This window comes from Pleurodeles waltl, chromosome 4_2 (assembly GCF_031143425.1).
Source record: "Pleurodeles waltl isolate 20211129_DDA chromosome 4_2, aPleWal1.hap1.20221129, whole genome shotgun sequence".
Classification (NCBI taxonomy): Eukaryota; Metazoa; Chordata; class Amphibia; order Caudata; family Salamandridae; genus Pleurodeles; species Pleurodeles waltl.
The window spans coordinates 142,416,900-142,443,962 of record NC_090443.1 but is presented as its reverse complement, the minus strand read 5'-3'; the positions used below and the strand labels follow the sequence as shown (position 1 = coordinate 142,443,962).

General features: G+C 40.2%; 1 protein-coding gene across 5 annotated transcripts in view; it reads left to right on the top strand.

The window, feature by feature from the left end:
• The window catches only part of LOC138292399 (cyclic AMP-dependent transcription factor ATF-7-like), a 679,599-nt gene extending 657,646 nt beyond the window's left edge, over positions 1-21,953 (top strand). For all 5 annotated transcript variants that reach the window (XM_069230978.1, XM_069230982.1, XM_069230981.1 and 2 more), the window contains one exon: positions 62-21,953. In XM_069230978.1, coding sequence (XP_069087079.1) covers positions 62-273 — 212 coding nt within the window. In that variant the 3' untranslated portion in view covers positions 274-21,953. The remainder of the gene's footprint in view (positions 1-61) is intronic.
• Positions 21,954-27,063: the final 5,110 nt, after the last annotated feature.

The window sequence follows — 27,063 nt, the reverse complement described above, 5'->3', positions numbered from 1 at the left end:
CGGAGTAAAAAAGAGAAGGTGTGGTAATTTCGTTTTTTTTTTTTCTCTTCCTAATAAACAGAAAGTCCAAAGGAGAGCTCAGAGCCTACAGGATCCCCTGCACCAGTCATCCAGCACAGCTCAGTTACTGCCTCTTCTAATGGCCACCGGTCTGCTGCTGAAGCTGTTGCCACCTCCGTCCTCAGTCAGATGGCAAATCATAGGACAGAACTCAGCTTGCCCATACAATCACACGTCATCATGTCTCCACACTCCCAGTCTGCGGGCAGATGATGTTCCTGGTCATGTGATATAGAACTAATTAATGACAACTTGCTGCCTTAGAGACATCGAATAACGAAGCCTCTGGACAATGGGGCTATATATGGAAATATATACATCAATTTTAAGTGAGTTAAGGGCAGCTATGGAGCTTTTTAGATAGATACTTACACACCCTCTGAAATGTTATGTGACTGCAGTTTGGAAGGGGATTGGCAGTTCACTTGTGGACATCATGTTCTGGATTTATATTAGTAAGAACAGACTTCATTCAAAGGTTACTTGAGGTGGGTCAACGTCAGGTATCCCTTATGATAACACTAAGTCAGCTGCTGGTTTCGGACTACTCTCTAGCTCTTACCCTCTCACATGTTCACATTCTTACCTGTTAAACTTATATGGTGACAGTCTTTCACCAGGTCTGTTTGGCACTCTTAATCTCAAACACCCATTGCTGACCTGCACACTTGTTATGTTTGCGTCCCTCTGTGTGGCTTGTGCACCCTCTTTGTCTCTCTGAATAACTACCTTGTACTTTTTTCCACTGTTGTCTTGCTTTAAGCAATGATACTTTTGCTCTTTAGAAGGCAGCTAGGAAGCTGAAAGCAGAACTTGCCATTGGAGCTCCTCTATTGCCAAAGTGTTTATAAACTACCTTCAGCGCAATTCCTCCCGATTAGTTGACAACTAAACAGCATTTTTGGTGAGCATTCTTTACCAAAAATGATTGTGTAGTCCAGTGCATTTCAACATTGGGTTGAGGTTGCAGTAGAGGAGACAGAGGGCTGGTGATAAGATGTCTTATGTTTTCACCAGAGTGGGTCTTGTCAGCTTATTTTTCCTTACTTATTATTCTGATGGTTCACCGCCAGTGCAAAGAGAGGACCCTCCTTCTCAGCCCATAGTTCACATTGTCTTTAAAATGTGAAAGTGTACTTCATGACTAAACAGAAAACAAGAGCCACCAGTTCTTTGTGACTGTCCAACCCCGTCTATGGCTTGCAACTGCCTATGTGTTGTTACATACACCTGTCTGTTTCCACTGGTCTACCTTAGCACTTCCTCAGGTTACATGCCTCTATTCGGACATAGGTTGTCAAATGAATGCTCCTGCCAGAGGATATGCTCTTAGCCCACCGAGAAATAAAATGGGGGGAATTTTTTATTTTTTTATTTTGTTTGTCATATGAGACACTCCCTAAAATGGGGTTGGCTTCAAAATGGCTTTGAAACATTTAGCATCATCCAGACCCTTTGTGATCATCAGCAGATCTTTCAGGGTTTGAGCGGGGATTGTACTCTGGGACTTCACAGTTAGGCATGGTGAATTCAGGTTGCTCTTTCTGGACTGGTGCTGACCGAACAGGAACTAGAAATGCGAAAACTACCACCATTCATCATGGAAAAATGAGAGGAGGAAGAGCTTCTACCCTTGTCACTATCCAGCTGGCAGCACGGCTTTCATGGTTCAGCTTCTTCCATCAGTTATTGTGTGAATGCCCTTGACAAGCACTTGTGAATGCTAAAAAAAAAAAAAGACCTGAACGACTTGAAAAGAAGCATTTTGTTTTAAGTTGGTGAAGTCTGTGAGTCACATGCAGTCTGAAGAACCAGCTTAATATGTCACTGTTTCTGCCTGCAGACTTTGGCAGTTTAACTGAGAAGATATCTTAGACTGAAGGTCTCTGTAAAAAAAAAAAGCAGGTGTTCTTCTGAAGCCAATGTGAACTTTGCACCCTTTTTTCAGGTCTTCATATTTTTTCATTGTTAACCTTCAAATTGTTGTGCAGGAAGTTGTGAGCGCCATCAATTTTACCATTTACCTCTTCCAAGAATGCCATGTCTGAGGTTATGTTGGAATGAAAGATCAGTCTTCCAACCCATGGGGGAAGTGGAGCAACCATTAATGAGTTAACATCAATTTAGACCATCATGTTTTTCTATTGTAAGGTCTAATTGTAGTCTCATGAGCAGTGTATACTTTTGAGCAGGTAGTTTTAGTCTACAGTTGTGTATTGCTGCATTTGTCTCACTATGTGAAGCATGGCAAATTGGATGGGGTAAGTTTAACACCATTTTAGAGACTTCAGAAATATGGTGGAAACCAAAGTAGGAAGTGGTCTCTCTAGTATCCTGCTTGGTTAAATAATTTCATGTGACATACACCTTATTACATATTCACACCAGTTATGGTTTTAAATATTTTATTATGTGCCTAAAGATGACATGTTGCCTTATTGTGCTCTCTGAGTGTAGTACACTCAAGCTATTTCCTTTCAACCACTGCATCTTTTCAAGTTACATTTCGCCACTTCACATCAACATTTACTATTTTCACAGGCAATCAAGTTCATTTAACTATTCTAGTATTGTCTGATGATACCTCGTAATAGCCATACTAAGTAATTTGTGCAAATCCAGGTAAGACCAGATATACAATGCCTTTCTAAGATTGATTGTTTGAATGACACACCACAAAGAGGCCTTATGCACTATTTTGTCTTATGCAAAGATGATCTTTTATTCATTCACATAATTGTTTCAAAATATGAAATTCATGCACTCAGGCACTAACTCGCCTCAGAAACCACAGAGTACTTCTCATAAAGGCACACTAACTTGACCCAATGTCATTATGTGCCTGCCCTTTCCCTCAGGCTATAGATATTGACATGCCATGCTCCATCTACCTGAAATATCATTTATGTGTGCAGTGCACGACTGTTTTGGGCTAAAGGAGATGCATTTTTAAGATTACCTTCATATAAAGATGAGCCTTTAGGATGGATCAGGCTTGCTTGTTCCAAATACTGTATAAATGCATGTTTAATAATGATCAGTTTCAGACTTAAAGTTGCAGTAATTGTTTTTTGCAATTAATGTTTACACCTGTATTTTACTAGTTTCCAGGTGAAGCTCTGATGTTAGTTAGGGAATATCTAGCTTATCTCCCCCTCACATGACTGATCGCTTCCTAAGCAATAATTTCTGAGCTCCCCTCATCCTTGAGATTTTTTGTACGCTGTGCCCACCTTAGCACACACTCCATTTTGCTGCATCTCTGTTTGGACATCCTCTCCACTGGAGACTGTATATCTCTCATTGCAAACTAGAGGCTACGGTCATCTCCCCTTTAGCACCTCCTCGAGGTAAGCTGCATGACCCCCTTTAGTCTACCATCCGCTGGACTACATCTCTGAGCAGGCAATTAATTCACTATATTATTTTTGTTGTGGATGCTCTGTCCCTAGTCTTTGTAAGTAGACCGCATATCTCCTGATCACGCTGTTCATTGAGCACTACACTGACCTACATTTCAACTGATCACACTGTAAATCGCTGATAATATAAACCTATATTGTTTTTTTCATACCTGCTGCCATCTATAATCCATGTGCTTGCTTCGCCAGGCTCAACAGTCAAGTATTTGTTAACTTTCATCCTTTTGGTAAGAGAATCCAGGTGTTGTATATATCCCAAGGGAATAGTCCTGTGACAGGAAAAACATGGCATGTCACAGATTTTTATTAGAGGCTAAATCGCAGAGGGATTCAAGAATGGCTTTGTTGCATAGCTTTGATAAGTCAGATAAGCAGGCTCTAAGATGTCTTGCATATGCACTTACAATTTCAACATGGTGTTCCCAAGCTGTGAATGGAAGCATCTTGAATCTGGAGGGCTGGATTTGGTGTTTATTAGTTATTGGTGCATTACATTTTACAAGTTACTGTGTTAGTCTGAAAATGTAATTCTTGTATGTTAACATTCTTTCAATCTGTTTCATATGCTTGAAAGGTGGTTGACAACTTATTGTCAGTTTGCTGCCTTTTGGTCACTAATGATGCTTCTAGTATAACGAGGACCACCTCTTTGTCTTTATATATACAGGATGTGGCCTACTCTTTATGAATCTCTTTTCCTGCCGTTCTCCCTACATGTCTCTGCATATTTTTTTCTACAAGGGTGAGGCACATCTTCCATTATCTCCTAGATATGTTGACAGCTGCTGGCAATTGAGTATCTGTTGTAAGATGCTGCAAGCAATAGCTTGGTGGACTGCAATAGTTAAATGGTTCATGGCCTGACCAATTTCTGGGGTGTTTAGAGGGCTCGGATTTATATATCTGTAAATACAAATGTGCACTACATTCTCTTGCCATCTAGTGTTGGGTCTTGAGTGTTACAGGTATTTTTCTTCTAATAAGTTGCCCCCCCCCCGAGTCATGGCATTGAGTGACTCCTCCTTCTTGTGATACCCCTCATGGGCATCAAATCCTTTGTTGGATTGTTTTCTCTCCGCCATTGGGTTTGGACATGTAGTTCTTCACCCAGTCTTCAACTTGTTTCAGTCAGAGACTTCTCCCTCCGTCTTTTCTGTTCGAGGGTATTGCACATTCAATTGTGTTTTCTAACTCTCATATTGACCATTCTGCCTCGTTACTTCCGTTTTTTTGACTGTACGACCTTTGGGGCGGGGGCCCGTCGGGCCTTTAGGCCTCAATACTTTTGACACCGGAAAGAATGTAAGCCCAATTGAATGGACACCATTTTGGTACTGCCAGAGGAGCATCGCAAGCGTGGCCAACAAATTGTGTCGTACGGGCAAACCATTGCCAACAACTCTATTAGGTGTGGACTGGATGGAGGTATAAACACAAGTGTCCTAATTCAAAGACCTGCATGGCTTAGGTGCTCTGGTTTTAAGCCAGAAGTACAGCAAGCAGTTTTAAATATGCCCTTCAATAGAGAACACCTCTTTGGTCCACAGGTTGATTCTACCTTGAAAAAACAAAAAAAAGGACATGGGCACTGCAAGGGCCATGGGTGCTATTCAGTCCCAAGCATAGGCAGGATATTTTTTTCATCGTCCACTCTATGGGGGGAGTTACAAATCAGTAACATTGTCAGATCCTTCCACCTCTCAAAACAAACACGCCTCAAGTTCTTACACCAGAGGCCGTTTTAGAGGGGCATTCAGAGGTAATTTCAGAGGTAGCAACTCTTGGGGCTAAGGTTCCACAACATTGCCAACCCCCATATAACACCAGTTGGGGGACTCCTTGAGGACTTTTAAACTCAATTAACATTGGACCAGTGGGTCCTCTCCATTAGTCATCATGGTTATTGCAGGTTATCGCAACAACACCTCACTCTCCTCAAAGAAGAGGTACAAGCTGTTCTTTCAAAGGGGGCTATAGAACCTGTTCCCTCCAAATATCAAACAAAATGAGTATACTCACTATATTTCCTTGTTCCATAAAAGGACGGGTCACTCAGACCCACCTTAGATCTCAGGCCCCTAAAACAATACATTCTTTAGAACACTTTCACCTGGTCACTTTTCATGGAAGTGAAATTTTATGACAGATCTAGACCCCAAAGATTCATACTTCCACATTCCCAGCCCTCCGGCACACTGCAAATATTTAAGATTTGTGATTGCCGGAAAACATTATCAGTTCAAAGTCCTACCTTTTGGGGTCACAACTGCTCCCAGGGTATTCACCACATGCCTAGCAGTGGTTGCAGCACATCTCATACGACAAAAGATTCACATCTTCCCATACCTGGACGAATGGTTTATCAAAGCCAGTACATTGCAACAGTGCCAGTCCCACACACAGATTACATTGAACCTTCTTAAAAAGTTAGGTTTACCCTCAGCTTTGTAAAATCTGATCTACAACCCCTTCAGATTTATCCATTTCTAGGGGACATTCTAAATACTAAATTGGGGTTTGCATACCCCAATGCAGCTCGGATACAAAATTTCCAGCATCTTCTTCCTCAGTTTCAACAGACTCGCACTCCCACTGTTGAAACTGTTATGCGCCTCCTAGGGATGATGGCATCTTGCATTGCCATCGTACCTCATGTCAGTCACAGGGTCATCTTCACGATCTAGTGTTGATAGACCGCCAAACTTACCACTCTCTGCAATGGTGAACCTCAACCAACCTCTTAAAAGGGTGGCTTTTTCAAGACCCTGTACCTGAACTCAGTCTGACCACAGATGCATCCTTGATAGGTTTGAGGGCACATCTTCAAAATTTTACAGTGCAGGGTCTTTGGGACTACACACATTGTTCCATGCACATCACTTATCTAGAGCTTCAAGCGGTTTTTGTAGCCCTCAAAGCTTTCCTTCCTCACCTCTCACAGTAAGTTGTCCTTGTCCGGACACACAATACGACTTTCAGTGTATTAGCTACAAAAACAGGGGGAGACGTGATCCTTCCAGTTATAACAACTGGCACATACAATATGGTAGTAGCCTCATCAACACCACATTCACCTACTGGCAGAATATCTCACAGGGACTGACAACGACTTTGCAGACCTGCTCAACACGCTGCAACAAGTAGTCCATGAATAGGAACTCCACCCACATGTCCTTCGGAAATCCTTAAATATATCTTTTTGCCACAGCAGGAAACACAAAATGCCCAAACTTTTCGTCCAGATACTTTCACCCTTTCTCCAAGGACTTTGCTCTATGGATGAACTGGTCAGGAATATTTGGTAACTCTTTCCACCTCTCCCAGTCATTCCGTCTCTGTTTCGCAAACTCAACAGACATCACTAACTATGATACTGGTAGGCCCACAAAGGCACATCAACCTTGGTTCACAACACTTTTGGACCTCTCGCATGTTCCTTACGAGAAGCTCTCCTACAGGCCGGATCTTCTCATACAGGACCGTGAACAGATCAGGCACCCAGACCCCACATCGCTCAACCTAGTGATATGGCTCCTGAAGTAATAGAATTTGATTATCTCACTTCACCTCCTGAATGTATGGAAATTTTGAAGCAGGCTCGCAGACCAACATCTAGAGCATGTTATGCAGCAAAATGGAAGCGTTTTGTTTGCTACTGCCAGTTCAAACACAGTGTTTTAAAGCGTCTGTCCAATAAATTATTTGCTGCTTGCTACACTTCACTCATGTCCTATTCTATTCCTTTCATGGAAGGTAGCTTTTTCTGGTTGCAATCACATCACTTAGATGTGTCAGTGAGCTCCAGGCATTAACTCCAGAAGAACCTTTCTTTCAAATACATTAAGATAAGGTAGTCCTTCACACAAGCAGTAGCTCAGTTTCATATCAGTCAAACCATTGCATTGTCTGTCTTTTCCACAGCCAGATTCAATAGCAGAAAGAATGCTTTATATTTTAGATGTTAAAAGAGCACTCTTGTACTATATTGACAGAACAAAACCGTTTACGAAAACCGCACAAGTTTTTATAATTTCTGCCTTGCCATTGAAGGGCAATCCAATTTCAAAAACGCTATAGCTAGATGGATTGTAAAATGCATACAAACATGTTATGCTAAGGCAAAAAGACAGCTGCCGCAAACTCCTAGAGCACATTCCACCAGGAAAAAGGTTGCTATTATGGAATTTTTATGAAATATTCCTTTTGCTGTTCTCTGTAGAGAAGCTACTTGGTCTACACCTCACACATTCACAAAACATTATTTTGTGGATGTACAAGCAACACAGCAGGCAAATGTAGGACAGGCTGTCTTGAACACTGTTCTAAACAACTGCAACTCCCACTGGCTAGCTACCACTTTTTTGGAGGGACCGCTTTACAGTCTATGCAGAGCATGTGTATCTACAGCCACACATCAAACAGAAAATGTTACTTACCCGGTAGACATCTGTTCATGGCATGTAGTGCTGTAGATTCCTATGTGCCCTCCCTCCTCCCCAGACACCTATGGCTGTTGCAGTTGCATTACCTTTGTATATATTCTGTATATATTTATATACTTTTGCATGGACATCTTTTTCTGTACTTCCTTCACTCTCTTTCTCATCTGCCTGCAGGGGTAGTGGTCAACTTCTTCAAAGAAAAAACAACTCTTAACACTCCGGACCTAACACTAAATGGCAGGACAATTCAGAGCATGTGAATCTACAGCACAACATGCCACAAACAGAGGTCTACTGGATAAGTAACTTGTATATCTTCTCCCGACATAGGTTTGAATAGGCACGGGCCATTTTAACCTTATCAGATTAATTTAGTTCAGGGCTTCTCCACCATGACATGTTTCGGCCACATTTTGGACTTGATCACGTGTCACGCAGCACCATTCCCTTCATTAGTACACCACGTGATGATTTCCATAAAAGACAGACATCGTGCTGAAACTACCTAAATAAAAACCTTAATACTGAGTACATATATTCTTTAACAAGTAATGGCAGTAGTTTGTACAATTATTTAATACTGTCAAAATAAATTCTTTAGCTGATATTTGTGTCAATTCGAACATTTTTATTATTCCACTGCTGGCCATGTGAACGAAACAATTTTCATGATTATCTGCCTTTTAGAACATAGAGGGAACCAATGAATCACGTCCTTATTACTATTAGGCTTATCGTAATACAAATATGCCAGTTTGTCCTGAAAAATGGGGGACCTCTAACCTATTTATAGTTCAACCCTGAACATTTCTGTATGCTTTATGCAAATAGGTAAGCGGTCACCCATTTCTCAGGCCAAACTGCCTTTCAAATAACCCCATTATTTTAGGGTGGTGGCCCTTAGATGTAAACCCCTTTCTTTGGATCTAACACCAGTAGCATTATGTATCTGCGCTCCAATTATCTATTTTTTTTCTCTTGGACTCCACCCCTAGTATCTCCAAGAATGGCAGCTTTATATATATATATACATATATATATATATATATATATCTGGTGGCTTTGAAGACAGTATATCACGAGTTTCAGATCTGTAGAGTGAAACCATGTTTTACATTAGTAGATTATCCAGGATATCATATGCTTTTAGTGACATGCTGTGCCTAAATACTATATGTGCTCAGTAGGGGACGTTACTACAAAGTCATTGTTTCTAGGCCTGGGCAAAATGTGTGTTATTCCTTTTGTGAAAAATGCACAAAATGGCCATAAAATTACAAAATGTGGATCCGGCATTTTACTTTGTGTTTTAGTGCAAAATATGTCCCTTTGCTCATTTTGGGTACAAGGGCACACTTGGCCCTACAAAAAGCTATAAAATCGCACAAGACTTGAGCAGTGGCTCGCATTCTGTTCATTTGAATTGTGCCTGTGCTGCTGCAGTAGGACTTTTACCCTAATGAAATCTCAGTTACTCAGCATGGTGTAATTTTGAGAATTTCGTGGAACAACAAAACGCAAAATGCAGGAAAATATGTGAGATTATGCTGGAATAACAAATTTCACACCATGCTTGATGGTTACTTGAATGGGCAACAACTTACCTTTCTCTGATTGGCTACCCTAGAGCAAGATCTCTCAAGCTTAGGGTTCATTTCGTCTCCAGAACATTTGGGATTCTTTGGTAAAGCACCTAGCTCTGTATTCTACAGTACTGCATTAAAACAGTAATAGGTGGCCGTCATTCAAGGTGGCCTAGCAGATGTCTTGGTCTGTGTTCAAAATGTCTTTATCCTCCTTATCGGTGTAGGGCAGAGTTGTGATGCTTTATTACTGTGCTCACTATCCAGCTGAGCTACCATTTGTAGAACCTATTCAGCAGTTAGCACTGTCAACTATGTGTTTCGCTAGGCTCAGTTTGTGTTTTGGTTGGAGGTGGGTCTCCTACAGTAGATCTACATTTCACCCTTGATTTCCATTTTCTTAAGATTGCTATTTGTAAACCACATTGGTGTGCTGGATCTCCTTTTTGGTCTGAGTAACATATTGGTTGGACTCTTTGCTTGTCAGTAGTGTAGGAAGAACTTTGCCACTTCCGTCATAAGAAGGTGGGTCTTTAAATCAGCAACAAGGTTTGCAATCTTACTAGGTCTAAGGTCCACAGGTAGAGCTTGGATTGGTCAGTGACGGTGGGTTGTGTTTTGCAGCCTCATTATGCCTCAATGGGTTTGTCTGCTAATGATCAGCCTACCCTTACTCATTGCTGAGTCTCTGTGTAGAGTCTTCTGCATTGGTCTTGTTCCTTTTACTTTTGCTAGTCTTTGAGTCAGAGAATTTAACTGTAAATGGTTTTAGGATACATATTTGCTGATGTTTTTATCAGCTTTTGCTCATCATCTCTGTTGATTTTTTCAGGAGATAGATACAGCCTCAGTTACATGCAGCATATGGGTTTTTGATTTTTTTGTGTGTCTAGTCTTTCTTTTGGTAACAATGGCATATTTTAAAGACATGCTTGTGAATGGAAGAAGGCACTGATGATTGTAGCACATGAAGGGGACCGTGCTTTAAATGCTTTGGTAATTATGGGTGGACAGTACATTTGCGGATCCTTCTAATTGGTCACAGTCTGTTTTTTAGTGGTTCCTATCTTGGTTATTGCCAACAATAGTAACTTCTTGTTCTCTTAAATCATTTGAGTGTTCTTATATGGAGGCATTTGTTGGCATTACCAGGATTAATAAGCTTCAGTCGATAGACATGTAAAGCTCTTGCTGAACAAATCGTTCACATTTCTGTTGTCTTAGACTGTGGTGAGGTATGTTTTGGCATTATCAACTCTGATTAACTTGGTAAATGAGACGTACAAAGGTGACTTTGTAGGTTCCTGAGGGCATTTTGTGTTGCATATTTTTGTTGCTTAAGAACACAGATGGAACCCGTTTTAGGGAGCAAACTCATCTCCAGTACTGTCATTGTCTCCATGATATCTCTTGATCTATACCACTGGATGAAAGCTCTAACTACTTTTACTGGTGAAAGTGAGGACAAGCCGTATCTTGAATTTCCACTTCTGTTCTATTCTGTAAGTCACTTTAAACTGCAGAGTCTGATTTGATTCACTGCTCTTGTCCCCACCCCACATTAGCTAGCATTGCGTCAGATGTTTCTAACGTCACTTTTTCTGTACATCCATTAGGTTTTTTTGCAGTTCAAAGTAGCTAGTTATCCGCGTAGGCTCATCTGGGATTTTTAAAAACATATGCTTTATTGGCCCCATAGCATAATATGTTTGTTTATTTCTTTATAGTAGTCCACTGAAAGACTTCAAGAAAAGAGAGAGAAAACGATGGAGGGGAAAAGAAAGAGATGGGGACAGTGGGAGAGAGAAATTGCGTGTATCTCTATGTCTCCATATGCATATAGGTGTATAGAGACTATGCAGGCATGCATGGGGAACTTCTCAGATTTGGTGAAGGTTGCAACCATTCTTTTTTAAGTGATAAATGAAAAGAATTGTGATATGCCTGTGAAAAGAACACTGCATCTTTTAGCCTTTTGTTCATCTATATAATGAGCAAGTCACATACTTACTGTATTAATAGATTGACAAACAAATGTGGAGGTTCTGGGCAACTGTAAAATAGGATTTTCCATGAAATACCCGATTTAACTTCTGCTTTCTCGCTACTAGTAACCAGCCACTCAATTTATCTAGGCATAGATAAGAAATGTAGACTTAACGTTAGTTTTGCACACATATGTAACAATGGGATGAAAAGGCTATACGTGTTGCAAATACTAGAAGAAAGGTCACTGTTAGTGTGATTTATGAGCAGTGGTAAAAGTACTAAAAATAAAAATGTTTCAACAGTTATATTTTAATATAGCCTACAGAGCGGTTGTAATGTTTTTGGAGATAAAGGCGATTGTTCATTTCCATATGTTTGAGCGTCTTTACTGCCTTATGAGACACATTTACCCCATCAACCATTTTACTTGTGTGCATACAAGTAACTTTGCATTTTCTTGCCTTAGATTTGAGAAATTGGATCATTGACAGAATTTATGTCTGTTTTTTCCATGCAGATGTTTATGGCCTTTATTGTGGAGAATTCTTTTTATTTCATCATTAAGATGTAAGTGGATCGCATGCAACTGCCTATCAAGCAGTACGCTGCATTAAAACCCCATTCTGCTGTCTGGTGTAATTATAAATGTTTGTGAGCAAATGCTCTTGCAGATCGCATGCTTTGTACGTTCCTGATATTTAGTGTTGGGCACGGACGTTTGAAATTATTTCACACATGATCTAAATTGATTTTAAACATTTGAATACAGGGGTAACAATCCATAGTGTCCACGCTGCAAAAGGAACATATACTTGTTAGTTTATCATTAGGGATACATTTTAGACCTTTGGTGAGCTATGCTAAGTCTTTAAATTGATTTTGTGCAGTGGTGCGTCACTATTTCCATAGGATTGGAATCTGTATGTGACGAAAATGCCTAGTTCATTGGTAATCAGTAGCATTGTATTGTTATTCATTCAGGTGACTGAAGTTGTAGATTTTCAGAGAGTTCTCCTTCCAAATATAATTTTTTCAATACATCTTCTTGTTTTTTGTTGATGTTATTTTCCAGCACCGTGTTTTAATTTGCTTTGCAACACTGGTCCAGGAAACTGATTCTGTTAGCAAATATATCTCCAAGCTAGTGGCACCTAGTTGCACCTAAGAGCATTCGAGTACCGTGTGAATTAATAGTATGCTTTCTTTGTTGTCACAATGCTTTCAGAGACCGAGATGGTCACCCTTGTCTGCCCTCCATCCATTCTATACAGGTTACTTGAGGACTCTACAAGGTTTCTTCTCAGCAAAATCTTATCCTGAAGCATCTCATCACAAGTTCCAACAGTATTCTCATCATGTGCCCCTTCGTTGATGAGGAATATGGAAAGGAACGCTTGTTCTTGGAACAAACCACTGACGCGAGACATTTATGTCTGCTCTCTGTCTGTGGAGCTACCTCTGGGACATCAATCCAAAATATTTTTGATGAGCAGCTATCATTTGAGGAACAAATAGAACAAATAGAAGGTGTTGATTTAAGTTTTTTTCATAGCTTTTTGTAAAATAATTTAAGCAGTTCTTGTGATCCTAAAGCACTTGTCGACGTGAAATACCAAGCTTTACAGTAACTACCATATGTGAAATAAGAGCTTCTGTTTCACGCAAGGTCTATCAGATGTGTGATTATTTCAGGAAAATATTTTTTTCCATTACTTTCATTTTTTATTTTATTTTTTAATCGGAACGTTTGAGCTTGGAGAGATCTCTGAAGCCACCAAATGTTCTTTTAGTCCTAACAATAGTCCAGTTGCATGCCTTAGGACCAAACAGTGACGAGAGAAGTTTTGAAGGCCTGACCCTTATGTCTGTTGCTTTACTTTGGTACTGGTACTTGCCTGTTTTCACTCCCTTGAAGTCTGAATAATCATTATGATTTGCAGTGCAGTCATTTTTTCTTTGGCTAGTAGGTGTGACTCTGTCAGGTTGGTGCAATAACCATCGTCTTCCCGAGTTGGTGCACTTGAGAACGCCGGAGAAAGAAAGAATGCGGTGATTGGCATCAGTGCATTCCAACAATTACACCTGATATTTTTGGAGAGGACGGCGACTTTTTTTTTTTTTTTGCTCAGAAAGAGTTTAACTCAATCCACCTGATCTTAAAAACATTAAAAAGTAAAGAATGTATTAAAATTGCATATACTCTAAAAGTGACTTTTACTATATTTCAGAAGATAAATGTTTGTTGAATGCAGTGATTAAATATTGCCTGAGCGATTACTTGCTTCTTTCTTTTAGGAAATGCCATCCTTAGTCAGATCAGGCCATTGTGTGGGCAGCTTTCAGAACTTAATTTTCAGCCATTTACTTTTTGTAATTGTACTCTTTTAATCTGAGAATTAGTCTTTTATTTACAGTACATCATGTAAGAGGAATATTTGCTCCCACTTCCCTTGGTGAACTCTAGACGTTTTTAAACATAAACAAAGTGGTACTTGTTACATCACCCTTTGTACTTCTGAATAGTTTTGTGATTTTCACCTGAGCCAAGATATTGTTCTTCCCATCTTCTTTCTGAGGCTTGTCCATAGTAGAGCTGGAAAGCCTCTTCTCGTCATGAGAGCAAGATTAAGCCTCGTTGCCTGCCTTGGCAGGAAAAGGGACTTTATATATTTCTCCTTTTAACGTGTTATGGTGAGAATTCTGCTGATCTACAAACATGCAAGACTTCTTCTTGTCTCTGGGAATGGTATAATATTATTGTATATTTAGCTGATACTAAAAGTACTACTCGTACTCAGCAATACGTGAACCTTCCACCGGAACCAAGGAAGCATCTATGTTTACTATGCCAGCAGGATTTGGAGACTAAGATTTTGGATAATGCTACACTTTCTCAAACTGGTCTATGGATCACTCATCCAGTCCGATCCTCGGGTTATCCCTGCTCTTCTGTGCATTCTGTTCAGTTCAACCATCCTTTCAGCCTTTGCAAGGTTCTGTCTTCTGTAAATCTGGAAGATGAGCAAACCAGATGTAGCAATGAATACAGATTATCCAAGTTGGAACTCAGTTAACGTTTTAGGCTCTTTCTTGCCAACATAATTCCCACCATTCCCGGTCAGGTTATGATGCACTTCATCATTACTAATAGCAGAAGTTGTTGAATTTAAAACTGCAAAGTCATTTGTCAAGTTGTATTCATAAGAGTTAATTGTAGTCGAGCCAACAGAAATGAGAAGCCGGTTCTGTGACTCCATGATAGTTCCCCATTTAATAGAAGCCACCCTTTTTTTTTTTTAGGAAGGATGCAATTTGAGCAAAACTGTAGGTCCAACAATGTGTTAAGAAAAGATAAATGGACCTTGAAGGTGATCATTTTTCCCCATTAGATCATATATGGCAGGTTTCCCAAATAATCATCCTTTGAGTCTGAAGCATTATTTTCGGATCCATTTCAGAACAGTAAAGTACGTTTTTACCTCTTTTTAGGTGAAAAACCTAGCATAACGTGTAGCGGTCAGTAAAAGCAACAGTCTGAAATTAAACACGTTTTCACGTCACATACAGCAATTAATCCAGTCCTTAATTCCTCCGTTTTCCAGAACACTGCCCAATACCAATTTTATTCTACGAACCTCTTAAAATGTATTCAACCAATCACTAACCACTATATTCATAAAGCTACCAAGCCCTCCTGACCGATTCTGAATATTTGTTTCTCACAGGCAACTACGATAAACAGTGAACAGTACATTTTACACATTACATATATTTACTATAGCACTGATTGCAGTGCATTATTTTGACTGTATTAAAAACGATTTTTAATTAACTCAATGCTAGTGACATATAGCAAACTGTTTTTGAATACAAGTTCTGTGAAATCCTTGTGCCGCATAAATCTACTGTCTCAATTACAAAATATGCTCCGTATAAAAAATAGAGCTGTCTAACTCTGGAAAAAACACGCAGTCTTAGACAGATATTTGTTCTCTAACCAGTACAACCTACAATTTGTATTACTGAGCCCAGTTCCCTTACAAGAAAAGGAATTTTCACTGATCATATTAGGCATAAACCTTAATCGCATATATCCTAATCAAACACTTAGATTTATTGGGACTGTTCAATATTTTGCAGCCCTTGATAAATATTTATATAGTTTCTGCTGCTTTAATGACTTTGGTTCAGAACTCACAGATTTTTTTTAATTGAATTGATTCTGGTTTGTTTCTAAGCTTGCTAACAATGTTTTTGCAGTCATATTTACTTGCACTATTTGCCATTGTCTTTACTGGCAATGTCTCATGGGGAAATCCAAAATGGTGTTGCCTGGGTGGAGAAAGTTTTAAAGTGGTGGGGCTTTGTAAGTCCCACGTTATGAACATGCCAATGACTCCTAGTTTCTTGAATGAGGTCAATTTCAGCCCTCTCTGTGATGTTTTTTAAGATAGTCCATCAAGAACAGCTTGCACACTGGAAATCCAGAGCAAAGGTACGTGTTCCCTAATGGTCCTCATATGCTCTACAAATGGGAGGTTGTTTCCTAGGATAAATAGAGGTATATGAGAACATAAACATCTCTATATTACCGGGGCCACATAATGGAGTAATTGCCATATTCCTAATAGTCAGGCTGGTTCTTTAAATCAGATTAAGAATGGGTTGAAGACTATCTTATTCTAAGTTCTACATGTGTTTGACCTATGACTTTCTGGCATCTTAAATATCGATGATGCTGACTCCTGTAAAGCGTCTTTGCTTGATCAATACACACACCAGTAGGACAACAGTATCTCAGAAAAGCCAGATTAAATTGTACTAAATGACCAGACTGTAATGTAGAGAATGTTTTCTTTCCTTATAATTATGTGTATTTGAAACTGTTTGTTGGGCCATTGCCTTGTTATTGCTCTCACAGAGTTGAGCTGCTTCATCAGAATCGTCAAGTCATCCCTTTGTGTTTAGGCCGAGCGCACAAGCGCTTTGACCTGTTGTTAGTATTGTGGGCTTTTAACCACACCCACTGCATACCCATCACTTTCACTTGTTCACAGGCTTACCTTTCAAAAATCCTTTGTTATAATTGGTAAATACTTTACGTTTGTTCCTCCTTGGGGAGGTTTTGTTGCTGCCTTGCAGACTGGCCCTGCTACTTGGATAATTGCACGATTGCCGATAGATTTTATTGTGAACATACTTCTTTTTCCTTTTGTCGCTCTCCTTCACGCTCATGGCGGACATAGTGCTTTGAATCTGCTCACTTTTGTCAACTAATGTTTTACTTCTCATTTTTTACTGGCGTGATAAGAAAAGGCCAGTTAGGAATTTACAGTGCCAATAGCTCTAACAGGAGCAAATACAAGACCGATTGCGTTGCAAACGCTTGTTTTAGTTTGTAGACCTACTGGCCCTCTACCTGGCTGAATCCAGCTGCTTGTTCCTTACAATGACCCTGTGTCACTCCATTGTGACTTCATTGTAGATAGTTAACAGAGAATTTTCAGGGCACAGTCATAATAATTCAAAATAAGTGAATGAAAAATGACAACATGAACATTTTTTTGTGTTATTTTTATTTTTATTTTTTTAAACTCTAAAGGATTATTTTTTCATTTGGGTATTACTAAAACATATAAAATTAAGAACTAAGTTAAAATTTATCAGCTAAAGCAGTGACTTAATACTAAATATATCCACTCTATGTAAGAAAGCCCAAAAACACATTGCAGAATAGTTTCATAGGAAAACAGAGAGAGAATATATGGGTCCGTACAGTTCAGTGAGAGTGCATGTTAGGGTGATTAGTTTGTGAGCAAGATAGGATTTAATTTAAAAGAATAGCATACATATTACACAATTTAACAAGTCATCCAAAAGAAACTCAACAGAAGTTAACACATAACTCAGAGCACATAACACAGGATGTAAACATTGCATTCAGTCACTATGACATTTTAAATACGATCTCCAAATCTTATATTAGAAGGCTTCCTGATCCTTGTTCTCAAATGACAGTCTTTTTATTGTGACCTAGTTAGCCTTAGCCCTTCACCGTGGACACATTTTGTGCTACTTTATAGTCTTTAAACTCTGAATAATTTTATGTTTTTGTCAAGGCCTGATGGACCTCTTCTTAAAACTATCCCTTTCACATCTAAAGCCCCCTTTTAGCAGGCAAATGTGTTCAAATAATCATTGGTCTTATTGTGCACATTATTACAAGCCCTTATCCAAAGGGTTCTCTAATCTTCCAATTCATAAAACAAATATACTGTTAATCAAAATCATTGGTTTCTTCATTATTATAAGGTTATTTTCATTGTCTTTGACTATAACAAAATAAGGTTTTTGTCAAGACACACTTACTTCCCATGTTACTCCTTGTGTAGAGAAGGCCATCAACCACTTAAGACTTTGTAAAAAAAAATTAAGTAGCTGTGTCCTGCCAGTTTTGATACTGACTTCACTTTTACTTCTTTTTTACATGTAAAATACATTGAGTTCTTTTTTGTGTTCCTCTTCTCATCTATCTGATTTCAAGAGGCAGTATTTGGACTGAGAAGAGAGACTAGTTTAAGCGTTTTAAATTTAGAGACACGAAGTATATAGACTCAGACCTACTTTACACATATTTCGTAGTTTGCTTTATGAAAATTGATTCTTGACTTCCCAGGGAAGGAATGGTTCTTAACCGTTAACTAGTGGCCATCTGTTTGTGTGATGTTATTGCATGCTTCATACCTGTGAGTCATTATTGCCACTAATAATTATGATTTCATCCAGATTACTTAAAAAGTGATTTCTCTCCCCATTGTGTGTCCCAAAAAGCTGTCCAAGGCAGTGTACATCATGGTGCCCAAGGCACAAAAGAGTTGTATTCGCAACATTGATTCCATACAACTGCTAATAAAGTGGAAGAGTGCCTCATAGCAGGGTTCTTTTCACCTTTTCAACATTGAGCTGAAATGCAATAGACTGTTCTTAGGGTGTTTTGGCACATTTCAGATAGCTTTGCTAAGTCAGTGAGGATAAATGTTCACTTTTCACACAAATTCTGTGTTCTTAAATGAACTAGAGCATACTTCAAGCACCGCAAAAACTTCTTGGTCCTTTACAAAAGTGGCAATTTTTTTTTTTAGATGATGCTGCTTTGACACCCATACTGTGTCCATTTCATTCTTGGAACTGCTTCCTATACTGTCGCACAGCTGCCAACAATATCCAATTCCAAACAGGTTTTTTTGGACACTAGCAACCACTCTTCATTTATTGTCCGCACTGTTTGGTGACTTCACCCTTGACTATGTGGTCTAGCCCAAGGAGGGTTGAAACTCTATTTGAAAAATGTTCTTGCTCATTTAAGGGCAGTGCCATCTTAGCAGCTATGGCTGGCAGTACAGCATATCCGTGCCTTAAGAGTAGTGTATCATCCTACTTCTTATGTGTTTCCATTGATTAGTAGCATGTCTGGCTGTAGATACACATGCTCTGCATACTCCTTCCGTCTATTGTTGGGCCTGCATGTTTGCACCTTGTTTTTTATTTGAAGAAGTTTGAGTCACAAGACCTATTGTAATTCCACTCTTTGTCCCCAATACACCAGCAACCTGGCACACCTCAGATTGTTTTCTGTTAGGCATAAATGGAGTGTCATGTCGAAGACAGTGCAAGGGGGGAAGGTGGCAGCATATGAATTTACAGCACTGCTCGCTTCGAACAGATGCTTACAGGGTAAGTAACATTTTCATTTCGTATCATGTGTGACTGTAGATACACATGCTCTGCACTGACTATACCACAGTATTTCCGTGGCTTTGGCCAGCAAGCATATGATTTAGCTTTTTAAAAAAGTGTTATTGAGACCGCTTAGCAAGCAAAGGCTGTTGACTTGCTTGAACATCCACACAGTAATGCTCGGGGAAGGTGTGTTGTGTTGACCAAATAGCAGCCGTGCAGGTATTGGTTAACTGTATGTTACCCAAAAAAGGCTATGTTGGCACCCTTTTTTTTTGTCTTGCGTGAGCTCTAGGGGTCACAGGGTGTGAGCATTTAGGGATGGCACAGCCCCTTGGGGGTTTGGCGAAGGCCACAAAACGTTGTGTAGACGTTCTGAAACAGTTCTATCAATGTAGTACATAAGCTCTCTTTTGAAGTCCAGAGTATGAATGGCCCTTTCTGCTACAGACTGTGGTTGTGGAAAAAAGGTGGGGAGCTCAGTTGTTTGTTTCAAGTGGAAAATTGCTACAACATTGTGCAAAGGTTTCGGGTTGGGGTGCAGTCCTGTCCTATCTTTGTGGCCCTGAATAAATTGTTCTTGGACTGCAAGAGCTTAGAGGTTGCTAAGCATCCGAGGGAAGTGACTGCAGTTAAAAAAAAGCCACATGCATATTATGTGCTGCTCCTTCCTCTGTCTACACCCCTCATTGGAAACTCTCTTTTTAGCCCTTACCATCATGGGATCTTAGGTTTATGGTTGATGACTAGATTCAATGACTTTGTTAAAAAAGAAACCCACTTATTAGGGAGCAGAATTGCAGCATATGGGTCAAACAGAAGAAGACATGAAACCTTTGAAGCGGTTTCACAGATTGTGTAGGCATTTGTTAGTGAGCACGTAAATGCAAAGGCATCCGCAGTGTTAAAATTTTGCATGTTGTAAAATGGATAAATACCTTGTCACCATTGCAAATGAGCATGGGGAGAAGTAGAAGTAACCATTTTGCTGGGATAATTTTGGTTGCCACGAACTAGCCAGCTTCAGAGCTCTTCCGAAGTGACAGTCTTTTCCTCCCCATAGTCTCTGTTCTTTTATTATGAGAGATGGGTGCTGGTAGACATTCATATTTCCATTGGTACAAGATGTGGCGTGGGGACTAACAGATTGCTACAGTGCTGCAGAACAATAGTGTGGTACACTGCACAAGGTGTGTTTATGGGGATCCTTTGTATACTAGTGTATGCTGCAGGTTATGTGCAAATGCACTAGAAGACCCATAGTTATTGGTGAAAGGAAAGTCCTGCAAAGTACCTGTTTCAGGGAGGCAGGATGCAAAATGGCCACAAACCCCTGCTGTTAGTCATTATTTCAGCTCTTCACATACTCCTTTTGGTACCCAGCGTAGAAATGGCAGAGGATTTCACTTGACTGGTAATATAGAGGTGCCTGAAAAGTGTGTAACCAAATTAGAGATTCTGCAGATCCCAAATGAGATCTACTCATGCTTGAAGTTAGCTTTGGTGAATTCTGCATAACTACTAGTCAAACGATAACCTATTTGCTCTAGTCTTCTTGTTCCGGTTCATTCCGTATGGCCTAAGTGAGAACTAGAAAGTTAAATGTAGGGTATTGTTTAAAATCAAAATAATTTAAGTTGCTAGGATACAGTTATGCTTGCTGTCATTTACCATACAATACAGTTTGCCTGGGATGGCTTCTTCAACCTGAAATCTAAGGATGCAGTGTAGCTGACCTGTTGATGTGTTTCAGGGATTCATCCTTTTATTGATTAAAAGATCTAGTTTTTTTTTCTACCTGTTAGTGATTTTGCAAAACGTTTTTGTCTTCCATGTAAACTCCGGACTACTCTTCAGAAAACTATCCATTTGAGTTTACTTACCTCCTCTATATGAAAGGTCTTTTGGTACTAGGTTGTTGATATTTTTCCCAGCAGATTGCAGACTTGATCTGTTTTTTTCACAAGTTTAATAGTGATCTCCGTGTTGAAGAAAAGTATGAATCAAATCATGTTCCTCCTGTTGCCATTTCAGTAACTGTTAAAGTCAAAATACATGTACTCCAATCATGTGGCATAAATGCAATATGCTTGCTGTGAGCAAGCAGGTGGGGTGGTTGGGATCGGAGAGAGAAGGGTATATGTTTTGGTTCATTAGAGGGTGGCTCTGCAAAATTGACTGGTGAACAATGCAGTCTTCCTTATGTTGTTAAATAAAAAGTGAAAGCAGGTTATGTATAGATTGATAAGTAGATATTTGTATATATCAATCTATATATTCATAGCATATTTAGGTTCTTAAACCATAGCTAACTCTTATATCTGTAGTATTGAAGTATCCTGAATAGTATCACCACCCAACGGGAAAGAGAGGGTGAGTGTTATACTGGTTACTGATCAGCTTGTCTTCCTGTAAAGCCTAAAATGTAAGGGTTTGTTCAACTTGCAAAAAATAGAGAACGGAGAAGCGAGGTCACCCAAGTGCTCGTGTGAGCAGGCCCTCACAACTGCTGCATTGGACTATTTTGTGGCGTCCGATACTAGCCTTGTATTAGAGAAGGCCGGAGAGACTCACTTGTGTCACATATCCTCTAATCTAACACAGTACTGTGTGAAAAATTGGCACTTGTGAGTTTGTTCCTTCAGTCACCGATCTTACAAAATATTTTTGTGCCTTTTTATTTATGCTGCAAATGTAACATTAAACTAATAACAAGAACATCTCTTTGGTTTACTGTGTTTCTGTGCAGTGCCGTAAAGAATTGTATGATGAAGTCAGTGTGTGAGTGCATGGAAAGGATGCATGTTTGCAGCTAGTAAACTGAAGTAGAAATACAGACTCCATGCAAGCATGGGCAAATAATCGAGGTTATAATGTTGGGAACTGTGTTGACACTCCTCCTTGAGAAATCCACGTTAAAGCATGTCTGTAACTATTTTCTGTACGATTGTTCTTTTGAGCCACCAAATACCTATCCCATGTTTTGAATTTTATTTCCCAAACTCTTTTTAAGCATGATCAACACTTTGGGTGTACGATGAGCCCTTCGTCAAGATTGTGAAACAAATATAAAAGTCATATGAATTTTCATGAGTATTTTTTCAAATATTTAGAACTTTTCCTGCGTGTATATACAGGGAGTGCAGAATTATTAGGCAAGTTGTATTTTTGAGGATTAATTTTATTATTGAACAACAACCATGTTCTCAATGAACCCAAAAAACTCATTAATATCAAAGCTGAATATTTTTGGAAGTAGTTTTTAGTTTATTTTTAGTTTTAGCTATGTTAGGGGGATATCTGTGTGTACAGGTGACTATTACTGTGCATAATTATTAGGCAACTTAACAAAAAAAAATATATACCCATTTCAATTATTTATTATTACCAGTGAAACCAATATAACATCTCAACATTCACAAATATACATTTCTGACATTCAAAAACAAAACATAAACAAATCAGTGACCAATATAGGCACCTTTCTTTGCAAGGACACTCAAAAGCCTGCCATCCATGGATTCTGTCAGTGTTTTGATCTGTTCACCATCAACATTGCGTGCAGCAGCAACCACAGCCTCCCAGACACTGTTCAGAGAGGTGTACTGTTTTCCCTCCTTGTAAATCTCACATTTGATGATGGACCACAGGTTCTCAATGGGGTTCAGATCAGGTGAACAAGGAGGCCATGTCATTAGATTTCCTTCTTTTATACCCTTTCTTGCCAGCCACGCTGTGGAGTACTTGGACGCGTGTGATGGAGCATTGTCCTGCATGAAAATCATGTTTTTCTTGAAGGATGCAGACTTCTTCCTGTACCACTGCTTGAAGAAGGTGTCTTCCAGGAACTGGCAGTAGGGTTGGGAGTTGAGCTTGACTCCATCCTCAACCCGAAAAGGCCCCACAAGCTCATCTTTGATGATACCAGCCCAAACCAGTACTCCACCTCCACCTTGCTGGCGTCTGAGTCGGACTGGAGCTCTCTGCCCTTTACCAATCCAGCCACGGGCCCATCCATCTGGCCCATCAAGACTCACTCTCATTTCATCAGTCCATAAAACCTTAGAAAAATCAGTCTTGAGATATTTCTTGGCCCAGTCTTGACGTTTCAGCTTGTGTGTCTTGTTCAGTGGTAGTCGTCTTTCAGCCTTTCTTACCTTGGCCATGTCTCTGAGTATTGCACACCTTGTGCTTTTGGGCACTCCAGTGATGTTGCAGCTCTGAAATATGGCCAAACTGGTGGCAAGTGGCATCGTGGCAGCTGCAAGCTTGACTTTTCTCAGTTCATGGGCAGTTATTTTGCGCCTTGGTTTTTCCACACGCTTCTTGCGACCCTGTTGACTATTTTGAATGAAACGCTTGATTGTTCGATGATCACGCTTCAGAAGCTTGGCAATTTTAAGAGTGCTGCATCCCTCTGCAAGATATCTCACTATTTTTTACTTTTCTGAGCCTGTCAAGTCCTTCTTTTGACCCATTTTGCCAAAGGAAAGGAAGTTGCCTAATAATTATGCACACCTGATATAGGGTGTTGATGTCATTAGACCACACCCCTTCTCATTACAGAGATGCACATCACCTAATATGCTTAATTGGTAGTAGGCTTTCGAGCCTATACAGCTTGGAGTAAGACAACATGCATAAAGAGGATGATGTGGTCAAAATACTAATTTGCCTAATAATTCTGCACTCCCTGTATTAAACTGCCCCTCAAAGACTGTACATTTGATTTCTAGGCTGCATGTTACCTTATTATATTTGCAGGCCATTATCATTCTGTTAATGAAGAAGCTGCAGAGAAAAGAAACTATAATCCTAGATGAGCAGTTGCATATATGGTAAACTCATGCATATTTAAATGTTATTAACAGACCCAGCTAATATTGAAAATATAAAGTTAAGAATGGTGATTTCTACGCGAATTTAAGTATTTCTAGCTACATAATGTAATGGAATTTTAGCAGAGTGCGTTCAGTTTTAATTAATTAAGCTCTTGCATCCTAAACATCCATGTGAAACATGCCCTTAAATTGTAAGTTTGTAGCATGTCTAGCTGAGCATCACATTCTTTTGATACTCCGGCCTCTTGTGCTAGGTGCAGATGTTGTACGTTCTATTTCATTATAGTAAAAGTTTCGATATTGAGGGGATTTGTGATCTTTCTCTGAAACCCACAATGTATCAGGACAATTACCCCACTTTAGATTGTTTTTCTTTTCAGCCTCGTGGTTCTGCCATGCTTTTCAGAGCTCTGGGACAGTCAATCTATGTAGAAAACCCATTGGACACCCTAATCACTTTCAGTGATTTAAAGAACACACTTTGGAATTGACCTGGACCTGGGTTTTCTTCAAGGCCAGGTCATATGAGACTGACTCGTAAGGGATGAGTTATGAAGCACTTACCCTTCCTGTTTTGCCCTAAGTGCAACAGCAAATTTGCATAGTCTGACTGCTCTATGGTCTGTAGTGTCTGCCTACCCAGAGATCATGTGGAATCAAACTATTCGGCCTGTTAGGCTTTCAAAAACAAGATTGTCCACTATCATTTTGGAACATAAGGATCACTACAAAATGCTGCGCTGAATCTTTCCCAAGCCATTGATGCAGTCAGGCATCAAGAGTACATACTAGGATGAAGAGAGGATGTCCATCTGGTATCCCAGGGGCCCAAAGTGATCAGTGTCCCCAAACTGTTTCTTCACCAGACTCTGACTGTGAGGGTCCACTGCCCTTGGCACTGAATGCTGTATCCAGGACACAGAGTGCACCTAAGGATTTCACCCTTTCGGAGGATATTTCCTCCAGGGTCCAACCTCAACAGGAGCCCAAACTCAGGGTAAGTATCAGCTTTGAGAGAGCCAGGCTTCAAACCACGAGACTGTGCCAAAGAGGTCTCTGTAGCTGATGCAGACCTCTCTCTGCAATCCTGCTCGGGCATCAACAGCCCACCTCTGCTCCAGAAAAGACATTGGCAACAGGGTTCCAAGCCTTGATGCCTGGTAGAGCCATCTTGTCCCTGATGCACCAGATCACCTTCTTCGGCTCCAAAGTCTACTTTGCCACAGGCATCAATCCCTGTGTCAACATCAGGTGTGCAAACGTCTTCACCTGAATGCCTAATAAGGAAAGTATACATTCTTCTTACACAGAGGAGGTACTTGTCTGTGCCCTGCAGAAGAAGCTAGGGCAGGACAAAATAAGAAAAGAAGTTCATGATAAGGCTTTATCAGAGAAAACATATTAAGTTTCCGTCTCTCATGAAACAATCACAGGCCTGGAGGCACCAACCCTCTAGTGCAGCCACTAGGACAGTCACTTGAATAACAGCCATCGCTGTATGCCACCTCTGACCACAAGCATGAGCTACATCCTCGTGGTCTCTTTCATGCGCCTATTCCAGTTGATGGTGAACACGATCACTGGTGCGATTATAGTGTGGACTCGTGGTAAGATCCATCTTCAGAGGCGTATCCAGTAAATGTTTCACCACTGAATGGCACCACAGCATATCATGTCGTTATTCAGAAGGCTTCAGGTCACCACTATGTGAAGCTGCATTTGATAGAGAATGAAGATGATTTTCTGGTAGTACTCGCTAAGACTGAAAAATCATGTATGTTCTTGTCCATGCGAAAAAGCGTGACCAACTGTTCAGTTGAAATTTCTAAGACCCGGAGGGCCAAAAAGTATAAGATTGCTCAATAGGACCCTTTGTACATCTGAGGGCAGTTACCACCCAACTTCGTAGTGGTTCACATTACCAGAAACAAAACCAAAGGAACTGGCAAACCTCTGCCACTGAAAAAGGAAAGCCACAAAATTAAGGCAGTGTGCAAGAGAGTGGTTCTAGGAACACAAACACAACACCACATTGCCAACTCAGGGGCCCTCCTCACCAGCTTCAACCAAGAGGAGATTAAACAACTGGTGAAATACCTGCCACAGGCCTTCCGGAGGAGAGGCAAGGAGTTGCTGGCGGAAGGTGAAATAATACCTTGACACCAATATTTGCTGCACTGTAGATGCTGCCAACACTGTGTCCTGCTCTGAATAAATTAATGGGTCCGAATTTCGGGCTTCTGCCTTGAAGCACAGAAATTGACATTTAACATTTGTTTTGACCACAATAGAAAATCGTGAAAGAGACAAACCAGAGGCTCTGGGAACACTTCAAACCCAAACTGACAGTTCTGTTACTCATGCGAACAGGCAAGTGACGGTGCCTATGGTGTAGCAACAGAGGCACCCTACCCTTCAGCAGCATTCCTTTCAGGAAGGCCAGACCTCTAAGATATACACCAAAGAAGACTTCCTGTGCAGGGTCCCCAGGGAGGGCAGCAGAAGTAAAGTTATTTGATAGGTTCTACGACTTCACAGCACTTGCCCCCCTAGTGCCCTGCTAGCACAACTGTAGGGAGAAGTATAACATACATTTTGCAGTGGGAGGAAATAATCTCGGAGGCAGTGCTTCAGAAGGCTGCAATAGAACCTGTTCCACCAAAGCATATACTCACTATAATTCATACTCCCAAAAAGGATGGTACATTACGATTATTTCTTATCGTCGGAGCACTTCAAGATGACCACTATGCAAGATGTTGTTCCGCTGCTGTACTCAGATCATCATTCGATGGCCCTCTATCTCAAGGATGCCTTCTTACATATTTCCATCTGTCTGATGCTTCATCGTAACCTCAGGTTAATGTCACGTTGTCCACATTACCAGATCAAATGTCTAGTGGTGGGTGCATAGCTCCTGCATCGCAGCGCCATTCATGGCTTACCATATCTGGACAGCTGGAAGATAGTGGTAGCCAACAGAAATGTC